The sequence below is a fragment of the Arachis ipaensis genome, chromosome B06 (assembly GCF_000816755.2).
Source record: "Arachis ipaensis cultivar K30076 chromosome B06, Araip1.1, whole genome shotgun sequence".
Classification (NCBI taxonomy): Eukaryota; Viridiplantae; Streptophyta; class Magnoliopsida; order Fabales; family Fabaceae; genus Arachis; species Arachis ipaensis.
This window is the reverse complement of record NC_029790.2, coordinates 136,100,192-136,116,153: the sequence shown is the minus strand read 5'-3', so window position 1 is coordinate 136,116,153 and position 15,962 is coordinate 136,100,192. Positions and strand designations below refer to the sequence as shown.

The 15,962-nt window shown below is 32.0% G+C and overlaps 2 protein-coding genes and 1 long non-coding RNA gene across 4 annotated transcripts; 1 reads left to right on the top strand and 2 right to left on the bottom strand.

Annotated features, from left to right (window-relative positions):
• On the top strand, nucleotides 1,406–8,450 carry LOC107605692. Of its 2 annotated transcripts, none has more exons than XM_021105356.1 (16): nucleotides 1,406–1,554; nucleotides 2,657–3,033; nucleotides 3,120–3,345; nucleotides 3,434–3,679; nucleotides 3,789–3,907; nucleotides 4,290–4,388; nucleotides 4,517–4,604; nucleotides 4,764–4,993; nucleotides 5,201–5,382; nucleotides 5,581–5,780; nucleotides 6,079–6,417; nucleotides 6,552–6,653; nucleotides 6,773–7,070; nucleotides 7,188–7,336; nucleotides 7,421–7,705; nucleotides 7,980–8,450. In XM_021105356.1, exons 2-16 carry the CDS (start codon nucleotides 2,735–2,737, stop codon nucleotides 8,220–8,222), a joined length of 3,105 nt encoding a protein of 1,034 aa, XP_020961015.1. In that variant the 5' UTR covers nucleotides 1,406–1,554; nucleotides 2,657–2,734; the 3' UTR covers nucleotides 8,223–8,450. The 2 variants fall into 2 exon arrangements, with proteins under 2 accessions (XP_020961015.1, XP_016163140.1); XM_016307654.2 differs by having other exon boundaries at nucleotides 2,592–3,033.
• Nucleotides 8,307–9,323, bottom strand: LOC107647777. The gene is made up of 2 exons (XR_002349554.1): nucleotides 9,243–9,323; nucleotides 8,307–8,836 (listed from the first exon to the last, which is right to left on the bottom strand). It is a non-coding gene; the product is annotated as an uncharacterized LOC107647777 (long non-coding RNA).
• Nucleotides 9,323–14,244, bottom strand: LOC110262447. Its single transcript, XM_021105732.1, has 6 exons — nucleotides 13,987–14,244; nucleotides 13,077–13,342; nucleotides 10,737–10,995; nucleotides 9,756–9,935; nucleotides 9,511–9,616; nucleotides 9,323–9,339 (listed from the first exon to the last, which is right to left on the bottom strand). Exons 1-6 carry the CDS (start codon nucleotides 14,014–14,016, stop codon nucleotides 9,323–9,325), a joined length of 858 nt encoding a protein of 285 aa, XP_020961391.1. The 5' UTR covers nucleotides 14,017–14,244.

The following is a 15,962-nucleotide window of genomic DNA, read 5'->3' as shown; positions in this document are numbered from 1 at the left end:
TATCTAAATTTATTTCAAAAATATATGTTAAGAATAAGATTGGACACGCTGACACGTGATGGTATTTAGGTGTGTCCAAGCGTATCCGGAGAAGAATTCTTTTGCCTTTTATTAAGACACAGTTGAACATAACAGACACGCGTGTCCAACGAGTATCAGTGAGTGTCGTATCCGAAATGTGTCCGACACACAGACACAGCAACTATTGATTTTTTTTTTTTGGTCAGGACCAGCTATTGATTATCAAAGTGTTTTCTCTTGTGTGTTTTTGGTACTGTCAAAATCTTTTTTGTGTTTTTATTAAAGTGAAAGTTCACAAAAATATTCCTGTGATTTGGGCTTGGACAAAAATAGGTGGTAGCTTAAGCCCATTTCTAATAAGAATTGCCACACGCCAAGAGCGAAGAAGAAATCCTGACAAAAAAAAAAGACGAGAGAAGAAGAAAAGAAAAAAAAAAAAAAAAGAGAAAACGGCGGCATTGGGACAAAGAAATAAAAGAGAACGCACGCACGCAACAGAAATGTTTAGAAACGAAAAGAAAAACATTTAATGAATGTGAATGAACCAAGTTTGAAAAACCTCATTTGCCAAGCAACCTCCTTAATCTTATCGTATCTTGTAAACAAAACAAAACATTTCACACTTTATTGGAATAAAACATTAAATTAAGCACTTTATCCTTTTTTTTTTTCTCTCTTAAAAAATTAATTATAATACATACCTGTGGTTTGTGTTATGCCCGTGGTTTGTGACTTTGTGTAATTAATTTCTTGTGTGGCGTCAATTGCGTATAGTAATAACAATGAATAAATTAAGCAATGTACTAATGACAATTACTTACATTGTCGTGAATAAATAAGAATAACTAAGGCACAAATAGAATAAGTTTTTTTTTTCTATTTACTAGAATTATAAATTAATAATTTTGGTGTTATAATTTTTTTATTTGACTAAAACATTTAAAAAAAAAATAAAAATTGGCCAATGAGTAATAGCTCAAATGGTATAGTCTCCCCATACTCAATTAAGAGGTTGCGGGTTCGAGTCTCTTATTTTTTCAATAATTAATTATTATATTTTAAACACATGTATAAAGAACATATCCAAAAAATACGCCTATAAAGATATTTCTATTAGACATAGTCATAAAAAAAATATTTTTATTAGACACATCTATAAAGACACTTCTATTAAATACTGTTATAAATTAGAATTGACAGAAGTTGGCAGAAATACTCTTGGTTGGTAATGTAGAGGGATTAATAAATTTCATACCGACAATACTAATCACTTCTAGAATTTTTTGGATAAAAAATACAAATATATTTTTTATAAAAGTAAAATTACAAAATTAATTAATTAATTAAAATAAAAAATGATGGAAATGGTGGTGGGTGTGTTATGGTCGCAGGTTCAAAAGAATATGCCGTTGTTATGTTCCTCTTCCTCGCAAACATTCTCAGATGCCAACTTTGTGTTGTGTTCTTATGTACTCTTACTTCTATTTTCTTCCTTTCTCACCCTCCTTCTCTTCTCTTTCCATAGATTAGAAGGTAATCGCAATTTTCCCTCTTCTTAATTCTCATTTTTTACTATTATTCTTATTGTTGTTGTTATTGTTATTCTTATTTTCTCTTTATATTCAATTTTCGTGCTTTTCTTTTTGTATTCTTTAAACGTTTGGAACGTGGAGATTGTTATGGTCGGTGTTTATCGTGTTGCAGTTAAGTTTGAAAAATGTTTTTTTTTTTTCTCTTTTTTCTGGTTATGATGTTACGTTGCGTTGTGTTTTTTTTTGTGGCTTTGAAGGTTTTGGTTTGGTTTGTTTCCTTATTTAAACGTTTTTCTTTGCTTTCTATGCTTCTTGTATTGCTTTAAAGTTTAATAAAGAAGGAGGAGGTAGGAGATTAGGGTTTCGGTTTCTTACCAAATTTGATTGGTCATGTTTTATTTGAAGTATACAACACTGGTAACTTGTGGTAACTGCTTTTTGTAGGAATTCAATTTTGGAATTTTTTTTTGGTTATATATTTTGTTTGGTTTAAGTATGATTTACTCAGCTTTGTTTGGTATTAGTAGTTTGTTGTAGACTTGTAGTGGTTATTTTTGTTGCACTTTGTGCTTGTAACCTCCATCTGAGGTTATTGTCTTCTACCTGTTTGATGTGAATCCTGAATGAACTTCATATACTTGTGGAAAATGTAAGGATGTTGAATTGAAAAGGGAGAAGTGTTGGGAAATGAAATGGGTTATGAAGTTATAAGGGATAGTGTTTCTGGAGGATGTGATTCTAGAAGATACCTAAAAAAGAAAGAGGATGGTCCATGGAGGCATTTAAGTTGATTTGACCTTGGTTCATATATTTGGCTAGTTAAAGTTATTACATTTGATCTTTGTTCATTTGGTTGTTGTGGTGGTTGAAGTTGTTGTTCTTATGTGTCCTTTGCTTTGACAAATACTTAATTGAAAGTTAAATTCATAATTAGCTTAACATTTGATGTTATTGTTCTTCTATGTGTCTATATGTAAATAATGTGATCCCATTACACTTAATTTATACTAAAGTTTCTATTATTATAATTTTGTTCAGGATATTGCTTGTGGTGTTGCTTTCGTGATTTTCTTGAACGTCTAAAGTGGACTTCATCATTGCAGGAATTCTGATTAACGTTACGGCACAACTATATAGTAATATATATAGAGATTTTTTTTATTCTTGAATGAGAGATTGGTATGGGCTCTGAAAAGCAGTCTTCCGGTTTTCTCGATACGATCAAAATGGAGAGGGTTAGAACAATTCTAACCCACACTTACCCTTACCCTCATGAGCATTCCCGACATGCTATAATTGCCGTTGTTGTTGGTTGCCTATTTTTCATCTCGTCCGACAACATGCATACTCTTATAGAAAAATTAGACAACAACATTAAGTGGTGGTCTATGTATGGCTGCTTGTTTGGGTTCTTTTATTTCTTTTCGTCGCCATTTATAGGGAAGACAATCAAGCCTAGCTATTCAAATTTCAGTCGATGGTGAGTTTCTTTACCACCGAATGTTTATGTGTTCTTTATGAAAAGTTAATTAACGGCTCAAAAATAATTCCTTATCTACTTTACAGGTACATAGTCTGGATTTTAGTGGCAGCAGTGTATCATCTTCCTAGTTTCCAGTCAATGGGGGTGGATATGAGGATGAATTTATCTTTGTTTCTGACAATATATCTCTCTTCTATATTGTTTCTTCTTGTCTTCCACATTATATTTTACGGCCTCTGGTATATTGGCCTTGTTTCACGGGTGGCTGGAAAGAGACCACAGATCTTGACCATTCTTCAAAACTGCGCTGTAAGTTTGAAAGGTGATTTATTTTATTTTATCTTTTGTATTTAGGTATAAAGTGTCAGTATTGTTCTGATGCCTCTTTTTTCTATAGGTACTTAGTGTCGCGTGCTGTGTATTTTACAGTCATTGCGGCAATCGTGCCTTTTTAAAACAGAGACCACTTGACCGTAAGAATTCTAACTGGTTTAATTTCTGGAAGAAAGAAGAAAGAAACACATGGCTTGCAAAGTTTCTTCGGATGAATGAGTTAAAGGATCAGGTTTGCTCATCTTGGTTTGCTCCAGTTGGATCTGCAAGTGATTATCCACTTTTGTCAAAGTGGGTTATTTATGGCGAGGTACCCAGTATGAATATATATGATTTGTGTTATCTTCTATGTTAAATCATATGTATATTTTGATTGTACTACTTTACTCATTATAGTCATAGTTGTTTTTGTGTTTTAGATATCTTCTTGCAATGGTTCCTGTCCTGGTTCATCAAATGAAATTTCTCCCATCTACTCTCTGTGGGCCACATTTATTGGGCTTTACATTGCAAATTATGTGGTTGAAAGGTCAACAGGGTAAGTAATTGATTTCATCATGTGCTAAATTTTGTTATTTTCTAGCATGAAGTATGAGAATCCTTTTTCCTGGCTCAAATTAATAGAAAATGTACACTATTAAGTAGTCCCCACAACTTTTCAGTGCCACCCAACTTTTCATAATTGAACGAGTTAAGGGTTAATTTTGTATATGTTGTGTTTCTGATAATGTATTTTATTTTCCCAAAACTGTTTATGTTTAGTTGTTTACTACTTCCCTTTGCAATGCAATGTGGCACACTGCCATGAAGCCTAGGCTCAATAGAGCAGGATGCATATTACATCTTCATATTACTTTACATTAATATTTTCCTCATCAATTAACTTGATTGCTGTGTTCTTGTGTTTGAAAAATTAACAGATGGGCTCTCACCCACCCACTATCTGTTAAAGAATATGAGAAGATGAAGAAGAAGCAGATGAAACCTGATTTTTTGGACATGGTTCCTTGGTACTCTGGGTATGAATTTAAAATATTATTATGTTTACCAATTACTCATTTTTCTTTTTAAAAAAAATTCTTGGGGATTTTGAAGGTGGCCTTTGATTGCATTCTTACACTTGCCCTTAAAATACTAAATGATGCAGAACATCAGCTGATTTATTCAAAACAGTTTTTGACCTCATTGTATCGGTAACTGTCTTTGTTGGGCGTTTTGACATGCGTATGATGCAGGTAACATTTTATTTTTCCTTTGACATTGCTTATAATATTATATCACTGTGTCAGTTTAATATGTAGTTTGAACCTTGAAGTACTTAGATTGTTATAGTGTATCCGATGAAGTATTCAATATACAATTACTTTAACTGAAACCCTTATGTTTATCAACAGGCAGCAATGAGTAAGGTTGACGATGACAATCATAAAGGTGATATTATGTATGATCATTTTAATGAGAAGGATGATTTTTGGTTTGATTTCATGGCTGATACTGGCGATGGAGGGAACTCATCTTATGCTGTTGCACGGCTTCTTGCTCAGCCTCAGCTTCGTACAGTGAAAGATGATTCTGTGGTCAAATTAAAGCGTGGAGACTTGCTAATTATTGGAGGTGATCTCGCGTAAGTTTGTTACTCCTATTTATTGTGTCTATTGTATCATCACATGATTTGATTAAGTACTATTTATTTCGTATAAGTTTCATATGAATGATAAGTTGACTCCTGTTGAATGTTGATGCTGCAGTCAATGTGTCATTTGAACATTTTGAAATGTTCTGTGTCCATCTTTTAGTGCTGTTTGATGATTTGGTGTCTGCTCTGTTGTAGGTATCCTAACCCATCAGCATTCACATACGAAAGGCGCCTTTTTGTTCCTTTCGAGTATGCTCTTCAACCTCCTCCTTGGTATAAAGCAGAGCAAATAGCTGTTAACAAGCCTGAGGTACCCGATGGAGCTGAACTCAAGAACTATAAGGGACCTCAGTGTTTCGTTATTCCTGGAAACCATGGTTAGTTTCAGCTCATGATTTGTGCTCCACCATATTTTATTCGTTCTCAAGGAGATTGTTCTAAAATAATTATTATTTTTTGATTTTGTCATTTAATCTCATCCTATTTTTGAGAGGATTTCTAAATTCCCTTTCTGCCTAAAGCCAATACGATGCAGTGATTATTATTGTTATTATTTTTAATTTTTTGCTTGTCAGACTGGTTTGATGGACTCCAGACCTTCATGCGGTATATATGTCATAGAAGTTGGTTAGGGGGATGGTTAATGCCACAGAAAAAGAGTTACTTTGCTTTGGAACTCCCTAAACGGTGGTGGGTTTTTGGGCTTGATCTAGCACTCCATGGTGATATTGATGTGTACCAATTCAAATTCTTTAGTCAATTGATCAACGAGAAGGTATAATAATTTTTCCTTCCTCTTCTTTGTTGTCTTCTTACAACTTTATGTGATGGTGAAATAATTATTTTCTAAATAAGTATACTCTAAACTTACGTAGAATAATTATTTTAGCGATCTCTTTCTTGTTTTCTCCGCAAACTTTTTACATAGGACTACTATGTTATGAGCATTTGAATAAACTTGCATTTTAAATTATTATATGACCTAGCAATGTTCGAATAATTTATTTATATGACCTATCTATATATTGAGTATACCCACTCTCTCTCATGGTGCTTCTTTTCTCTTTGTCAAGGTTCAAGAGGATGATTCTGTGATCATCATAACCCATGAACCTAACTGGCTTACTGACTGGTATTGGAATGATGTAACTGGAAAGAATATTTCTCACCTGATCTGTGATTATCTAAAAGGAAGATGTAAGCTTCGAATGGCCGGGGACTTGCATCATTACATGCGTCATACTCACACACAAGTAAATTCAGAGGGGCCTATCCATGTACATCATCTACTTGTAAATGGTTGTGGCGGAGCATTTCTTCATCCCACCCATGTTTTCAGTAAATTTCAAAAGCTTTATGGAGTTAACTATGAATGCAAGTCTGCATATCCTTCCTTTGAAGATTCAAGCAGGGTATGTAGAATGTCTACATTATATTCTTGGGGTGTGACCCTTTCTTGGACCCTATGTAACATGGGATACTTAACACCGGCTTCCCTTTTGCCTTTTCTAACACATGGTATAATATAATTTTTAACATGGTGCAGATTGCATTAGGAAACATACTAAAATTTCGTAAGAAGAACTGGCAATTTGATTTCATTGGAGGCATTATATATTTTATACTGGTCTTTTCAGTGTTTCCGCAAGTGAGTTTCTGTTCCTTTTTATTTTCTATTTTTTTTCCCTCCCAAATGTTAATTACGGCTTTTGTGCTACGGTCTTGCCATTTGTCACTAAATAGTGTTTTCTTTATTTTATTTTCCAGTGTAAGCTGAATCATATCCTGCAAGAGGATACATTCCCGGGTCATGTTAAGAACTTCTTGGCTACTGTGTGGAATGAATTTATATACATCCTGGAACACTCTTATGTGTCGCTGGCAGGAGCTATAGCTTTACTGGTTGCAGCATATTCTTTTGTTCCATCCAAGTTGTCGCGGAAGAAAAGAGCAATGGTTGGAATTCTTCATGTTTCCGCTCACCTTGCTTCAGCACTGATTCTTATGTTACTTCTTGAAATAGGCGTGGAAACATGCATCCGGCATAACTTGCTGGCAACTTCAGGTGTTGTTTTAACCTTTTCAATTATTTGTGTTCATGCTTGACCTTTGTCTCTGATGATTTTGGGTTAGGATGATGAGAAAAAATATTTAGTTTTACTTTTTTGGGTATATGATCCAGGGTATCATACTTTATATCAGTGGTATCGATCGGTGGAAAGTGAACACTTTCCCGATCCCACCGGCCTCAGAGCTCGTATTGAACAATGGACGTTTGGACTTTATCCAGCATGTATCAAGTACTTAATGTCCGCCTTTGATGTGCCAGAGGTTAGAAATGGATTCTTTTAAGTTTCGAATTTACCTATCATGATATGATTATGGAGATGATTGTTTTCTTTCCTCGCTTTCCAGGTCATGGCTGTTAGCCGTAGCAATATTTGTAAGAACGGGTTAGAGTCTCTTTCGCGAGGGGGTGCTGTAATCTATTACGCTTCTGTTTTCCTTTATTTCTGGGTCTTCTCAACACCTGTTGTCTCTTTGGTGTTTGGAAGCTACTTGTACATTTGCATCAATTGGCTTGGCTTGCACTTTGACGAAGCTTTCTCGTCTCTACGAATAGCGAATTACAAATCATTCACGCGATTTCACATCAGGGCTAATGGCGATCTTGAAGTTTATACCCTGGCAGTTGATAAGGTAACAAACTTTAAAACCAAAATGCACCAAGTAAAACTTATAATGATAATCAATAATTAGACTTGGATTAAAGAATTATGTTACAATAAATAGTCAGTTATTGCAATAATTTGAATCTCTCAAATTGCTTTAACACATGCATAGTAGCAACTAGCAAGGTCATCAAACTGTCTAATAGATAACACGTAATTCGTTATGAGTTCACAGAATTGTAATTTATGAACTGTCTGAGTTTAATCGTTAACGAAAATCAATTACATCTTTGAATGAGCAGGTTCCTAAGGATTGGAAGCTTGATCCTGATTGGGATGGAGAGACAAAAAATCCACAACAGTTGAGCCATTTGAGAAAGCATCCAAGCAAATGGAGAGCAGCAACTTCCAACCAGGATCCAGTACACACGGTCAAAATTGTTGACCATTTCATTATTGAAACAACACAAAACAATAGTAATAGTAATACTCAGAAGAATGACACTGTATTACAAACAGATGATAGTGATAGGACAGTTCAATGATCTGTTGATCTTGTTCTCATAATTTGTAACATAAATTAAAAAAATGTAGTAGTAGTAGGTAGTAGTAGTAGTAGTTGTAGTAGATTTTGTATCTGTTCTTTGTCTCTTTTCCTATTCATCTATTCTGTAAAAAAAAGGTAGTAGTGTAAATGTGCTAATCATGGTGTCATGTAGGATTAAAAATGGTGGGTAAAAATTATATGAAGCTACAAAATTTTATCATCTTAATCATACTAATACTTTGGAAAAGAATGTCAGAAGAATAATTCATATGTACAAGTTACAAAGAAGAGGCACTAATTGTTACACCATGCAAAATCAGCTCCTACCTTTCTATTTTAATTGAATATATTTCAACTTGTATTGAAATATACTGGTCCACCAAATGGATCAAAAAGTGATGGTAGCAAATAGAAAGAGATTGTGAGTGTGTTATGTTTCAATTTTCATCAGTCTGATGATAGAAAAGCTTGGTATCGAGTCCCTTTGAGAGCTACTTGTAATTGTTCCCAGTTCTCAAATTGTTCTGATAATGGAGCTGTGTGTATCTTCACTTGACGACTGTGCAAATCTCTGTACGGTACTCTTAGAAATTCTTGAACATCATTCAGTTTCTGGATATATATATATATATGAAGAAATGTCAACATTGGACCATCTAAATAAAATATATATCAAATTTTAAGCATGGAATTGTATATTATATATATATAACTAACTTTTTTTTTTAAGTCTACTTCATTAAATAATTCTTGTTCACAATGTACTAATAATATTGATCAAATTTAAGTCATTACCTCAATCTAATCTAATACTCATGTTTTAAGTATATTCATACTAAAATTGGTTCTCCCACTTAATTCAATAATTGTGAAATTTGCTTGAATATCAAATATTAGATTTTTACTCACCTTTATAGAAAATATAATTTTTTTTAACCAAACTTAAAAGTGAGAATTAAACATTGTACAAAAAAAAAAAGAAAAGAGTGAATATTTTAAGGGTGGACATGTGCCTTACAGTGAGATTTTTCAGAAGATCTTCATAATAGAGAACAATGTGGTGAGTGTTGTTAAAATATTCAATGGCTTTTGAAGCTATTAAACCACTCTTCCACCTTAGCCCATGACAACAATAAAGATGTCTCACGGCCCACAAATTCAGCCCAACATCTTTATTGTTGTCATGGGCTAAGGTGGAAGAGTGGTTTACTAAATTATAATTTAATTTGTGTATTCTGTTGGGCTGAATTTGTGGGCCGTGAGACATCTTTATTGTTGTCATGGGCTAAGGTGGAAGAGTGGTTTAATAGAAGCTGTCTCTTTTGTTTCCTTCAGTTCTGATTCCAGTAACGTGGTGTTGATCCATGGCTTGTATTTGGCAAGAATTTTAGCCTGCAAAATTAGCAAACCCTAGTTGTTCAAATTTAGTAATTTTATTTACTCTTCATATCAACTTGGTAGATTAATTATTATATTTTGTCTATTATTTTTTTGCTATTAAACACCTTTAGAAAGTGAAATATGGAAAGACCTCCAATGGAGAGTGAACATGAGACTTGTGGGTTCCATTCAATGGCTTGGCATCTTTGTCATATGAATTTGCCAACACAGATACCATTCTGCGAAGCAAATTTCTTCTGAAAAGAAATATTACAAAAACCTTTCTCCTTTCAAAGTATTTCACTATCTCTTCATGATTCTCCATCAAACCCTGAAATATATTATGTAGTGTATGTATAACATAATAATCACATCTTTGGAAAATTACTAAATATCCACACTTTTTGTCAATATAATTTTTCATTTATAAATTATATGTACTATTTTTAACCATTGAATGAATACATAATTTTATTAACTTGTGTCATTTTATTACCTCTTAAAAAATTCTAGTGGTAATAATTTATATCATCATCAAATAATTGTGCAAGCTAGCATGATATTACACTTACACTTTTTTTTTTATAATAAAAAAGTTTTCTAATGATGTAAACAATATTACATACAATCCGCTTGAGACACCTCAGTTTGTTAAAAAAAAATTTCCTTCTTCATTTTTTTTCTTCTTTTATCGTATTTAAATATAATTTTTATTCAAATACAAAAATTAAAAATTAAAAACTTATCGAAAAGTAAGATTGATAAATAAAAAGAGTTTAATATTAATACACTATTAACATAAAATTATACACGGTTCAATCGAATTCATATATTTAAAATATCTTTTGAATAAGTGATAAGTTCAAATATTAAATTTTACTGATATAATAATATATGTGTAAAACTCTTTTATATTCGTTTTTAGTGTATACAAAATTAAACTCAAGTAAAAAAAAATTGAATAATATATATCGTGGAAACTCAGGTGCAGTCGACTTCACGTGAAGTTGATAGCTGAGAGCCGCTAGATGGTTTGACTTTGACTAAGTTTTCATCTAACGACTCTCAACTATTAATTTCATGTGAAATCGACTGCACCTAAGTTTCCACCTATATATTGATTTGTAGAAACCTGATTGAGCATCCATTTGAATCCCAAAGCTGAAGTGCATTCATTCTTGGAAGCACTAGTGAACCAATCAAGATTGTAAAGTGTGTCCATTGTCTTCAAAATTGAAGAAACATTTGCTCTTCTTTTTTTCAAAGAGAATATCTCTCCATTGGAGCTTACATTGCCATGGCTGTTCAAAAATGTCTCAAACCATCCACTTCCTGATCTTTGCATTGAGAGGATCACAAAAAACCTAACAGGATTACATGCACATTCCTCTCTGTATTCACATCCATGAATCATTCATTAATTAATTAAATTAAACTCATGAAAAATAATCTCATTATTAAATAATATAATAAACCCACAAAACAAAATTTTTAAAAAAGAAAGCAACAAGTGATCATCCCTAATATTATTTTTTATATGTATATGAATCTTTACCATATTAATAATTTCAATATTTTAAAATTTAATAGTGATCTATGTAAACCCCGGTTAAATTAGTAGATAATTAGTTAATAAATTATTTTTTAATAAGGAGGATTAGAAATGCGAATATTATATCAAAATAGGGTAGAGCTCATCGAAACGAGAATTTTGACACCAATTTTGAAGAAAACGGTCCAAAAATGGACCGAAAGGACCGAACCGGTTGAACCGGACCCGAACCGGGTTATCGGTTCAACCGGACCAGCCCTATTAAATGAACCCAAGCCCTTCATCCCCTTCATTCCAACAGAAGCGAAGCTTTCAGCTTCCAGGGGAGGGAAGAACGAGAAAAAAAAAAATCCCGTAACCCTCACGTTACTTTCCAAATCCCGTAACTCCTCCGTTCGAGCTCCGATCGCCGCACCGTTTGCGGCCACGCGTTCACCGCGTCGAGCTCTACATTTCTACCGAAACAATTTCATAGGTAACTTTTGAGCTCTACATTTCTACTGGAACAATTTCACTGGTAACTTGTTATTTCACTCTCAGCTTCATCTTCCCCCAATTTTCGAATTTTAAGTGGGAATATTGAATTTCTTTGATTTTTGATGTTTTAGGATCCAATTAGCTTGAGAGAAACGTTCACTCTTGCTTGTGTGAAGCTTGGGTAAGATGAGGATACGATAATTCTATTTTATTTTCATTAAATTTGAGCTTTGAGTATTAAATTGGGTATATATGTATTATGAATGTGTATTAGGTTGAAAATAAATAATTGGAGCTTGAAATTGTGAATACTGGAACTTGGAGGAAGCGGATTAGTTGAGTTTTGAGGGGTTGTCTTGGTTTTGAATAAATAGCTTTGGTCGTTACGTGGAAATCGGCCAAGGTATGGTTTAGGTTTCTTGCATTTAATATATAATGTTCTGTGAAAACTTAGGCTAGATGACCATAGGATAAGTTGGAATGCAGGTGTATGCTTAATGTTTAGTAATTTGTCGATGAATATATATATTTGGTTGAAGTTTATTGGATAATTAGTTATTAACTAACGATTTGGTGAATTATTGATTTGAGGTATTTGTGTTAAAAGCCTAGGATTTGTGAACTATGATTCTTAGTTGAATTTTGGTTGTTGGATTTGAATATTGTATGAGTTTAATTGTTGATTTGAAGTAGATTTATTGTGGTGATTGTTATGATGATGAGGAAGAGTATGTTGAATTGAAAAGAAAGCAGGTTTGGACCCGAAAAGGACTTTGGCACTCTATTCCTACTTCTGTTACCTTATGTTTGACAGTTACAGTTTTCTTAGCATGCAAGTTAACTCGTTCCTTGAGCATTGCGCTTTTATCTCGCGATTTTTATTTCCCCTATCCTTCAAGGCTCCTAGCATATTATAACTCTTCTGCTATTATATGTACTTGTTTTATTTTAGAGGTCGTAATACCACATCACCTCTGTTTTACGACTTAAGCGTAAAGCTTTGTGTGGTAGGGTGTTACAATCTAGCTAGCTAGTAGCTAGTCATGTATAATTAATATGTATGATCAACTAATTTTTTTTTTAAATAAATTCTTATTAACATACCAAAATACAATAGGCTTGTATAAAAAAAAAAGAAATACTTAAAACAAAATCTTGTATAACATATATCTGAAAGTATTCATAACGATACATACATCAAATATAGATTTAACAGCAATACTTTGAAGGATAGGCTTGTATGAAGGTGAAAACTCAGGTGAAGTCCACTTCACGTGAAGTTGATATCTGAGAAGCCGTTAGATGGAAATTTAGTCAAATCAATTAAATCATCTAACGACTCTCAAATAACAACTTCACGTGAAGTTGACTGCACCTGAGTTTCCACCTTGTATGAATTATGCCAAACAAACAATAAAAGGGAAATGAAGATCATTAATTTACCTATTATAAGTTTTGGGTTGTGGATAATGCAAGTAGGGAAGTTCCCATTGTTCCACACCATAAGGATAACAAGATGATGATGAATAATTATTACTATTAAAGACTTTACTTCTAAGTTCCAACAACTTTGTATTTGCTCTAATAATAACCCTTGGATGCTCTAAATTAATTGAGCAAAGATACATTCCACAAACTGCAGTGATGACCAAAACTACCAACCCATATGTTAATGGAGATTTCTTTATAGATTTTATGTCCACATAGTCCTGTAATCATGAAATTGATACTATATTATATGCCATTCATATGTCATAATATTAAAATAACTTTGAAGGGAAAAAAATAATATCAAAATAGATATAAATAATAAGGTTCTCTATCTTAGCTATTATACTTGAAATAAAGCATACATAAAATCTAAAAGCTTATTCATTAAAATTTAAAAGTAGGAGGCTAGAAACTTAATTAGGAAAATCAGAATACTTCTAAAAACAAAGCATGGAAGAAGCTATGCTAATTAAGAAAGAAAGAAGAAGATAATGTAATAGTAATAACATGTTTAAATAAACTTGTAATCAAACCATAATGTATAAATTATTACTACATACCAAACTCATATATATTTATTCAATAAAAAAATGAATAATCTTCTCCTTTTGAGAATTTAAGGAATCCATCAATACATGAAAACTAATTTGGCAGCTGAATGTAAGTCCAATGATCTTAATGAGAAAAAAAAAAGGAGAAAAATTTCAAATAATTGAGAAATGTAGTTCTTCAATTATTTGAAAACAATAGAACATGTAGAATAATTTGAAATAGTATTACAAATAATTTGAAATATAAAAGAAATTAAAATTACCATATAATGATTTGGATTAATATATATAATTAAGTCTAAGTCTCTCACCTTGTGAATAAGAAGTGTATCTTCAATCATCTTCTAATCTTCTTCAAAGGAAAGCTAAGAAAGAAAGAGAAATTTAAGGACAGAGACAGAGACCCACTTCTTCCTCTTTGATTTTGTTGAACTCCTCAAATCTATGCCATGTTTTTGAAGTGTTATATATAATTAGTTAATTACATATGTTCATAGTTTCGAGGTTTCCACATGAAGTTCTACGTTGTCAAATTCTACAAAGTTTGCTTTGATAATATAATATTTAGTTTCTTTATTAAACTTTTCAACGTAATTTACACGGAAGACATAATAATCATTACCAAACATTTAATATATGGCAATATATATGAACAACTGTTTATTATGCACAAATTTTACGTTAACTGGTGTGTATAATATAAATTGAATCCAGATAATTATATTTATATTATGGTGAAACTCAGGTAAAGTCGATTTCACGTGAAGTTGATATCTGAGAGCCGTTAGATGAAAATTTAGTCAAATCAATCAAATTATTTAATGGCTTTTAGATATCAACTTCACATGAAGTCGACTGCACCTGAGTTTCCACCTTATATTATATATTTGTAAGCGTCAGTTGAATTAAAAAAATGTTATGTTAGGTAACTAATGACTTTTTGAATAACATGAAGAACAAGCTTTAAAATTAGTTCAATTCAAGTTAAATACACTATACTCCAAATTACTCACCTAAAACTTAATATTAGAATAACCATCCGCATACTTAATGAATTAAACATCAGATATATCTATTATTCACATTGTCTAATATTTTCATTGTCTACCTATACTTTTCTTTAAAAAAAATATTTGATGTGAAGAATTAATCGATGAGGAGAAAACAACAAAAGAGAATGATGAAAAGTCTAACACCAATTTAGTTCCAAAAATATTTAGATGTTAATTTTATTTAAGTAGAATTGTAATTTATTCATCTTTCTCTGATATAAAACTTCATTCATAGTAAAATTTATTAATATTCTAAGCTTTCAATAATTTATTTTATTTATTTGGACTTTGGTCACACTGCTGGTTGAGTAGCACAAGAAAATGGGTAAGCACTTTTACAGCCGTGTATCTAGCTGAGACTGTGTCACATGAGAGCTTAATTTAAAAGAATAAAATAAATAAAGAAATAAATGTAACAATATTTGTTATTCATTGGTTTTTATAGTTAAATAAATTTATATATATTATATTGTCAAGCATTGGATCTAGTAGCATGAGTTCAAACCTGCTGTATTAACATCATGAAAATATAAAACCAAAGGTGACGAGAATAACACAATCACACAGGAATAAATTCTACAATGTTCTAATATTTTTTTTGGTGACTATATATTTTTCATCAAAAAAGATTATTAATAATGAATTAATGAACTGTGACACTACTTTTTTTCCCCACCTAAAAGAGCAGTTGATAAATAAGAAAACTTCAACTTATTATGATGAGGAATGCTAGGGGACCAGCAACTTTTGGGATTTATAGCCATCAAATAACCATCAATGAGACTTTTAATAGTATGAGATTAATGTGAGATTTCATCAAATGACTCACTCTTCTTTGATGATTACATGCTGGCCAGAATTTGATAAAATTGCTGGCCCCAAGAGTTTTCCTATTATGATTATTATGTTTGGAAAATTTCATTGCTAATATGTAATGCACGTCATTACATACTGATAGTTGGCGCCATGATAAAAGCATCACTACTACTTATCTAAATAAATTATTATGTAGATTTCATAATTTAATCGCATATGAACAGCTGTATGTTACTATGACTTAAGGTATTGGTCAAATAATAGTTTATGCCATTTTATGCCTATCAAGATTCAAGATCATAAAATCATTATTAAAAATACTTATGTTTCACAATCATTAAATATTAATATACTTATAACTAAACGCTAAACTACACAAATTGCATAGGTAAGCATATAATTCTCCGGCGGAATTATAA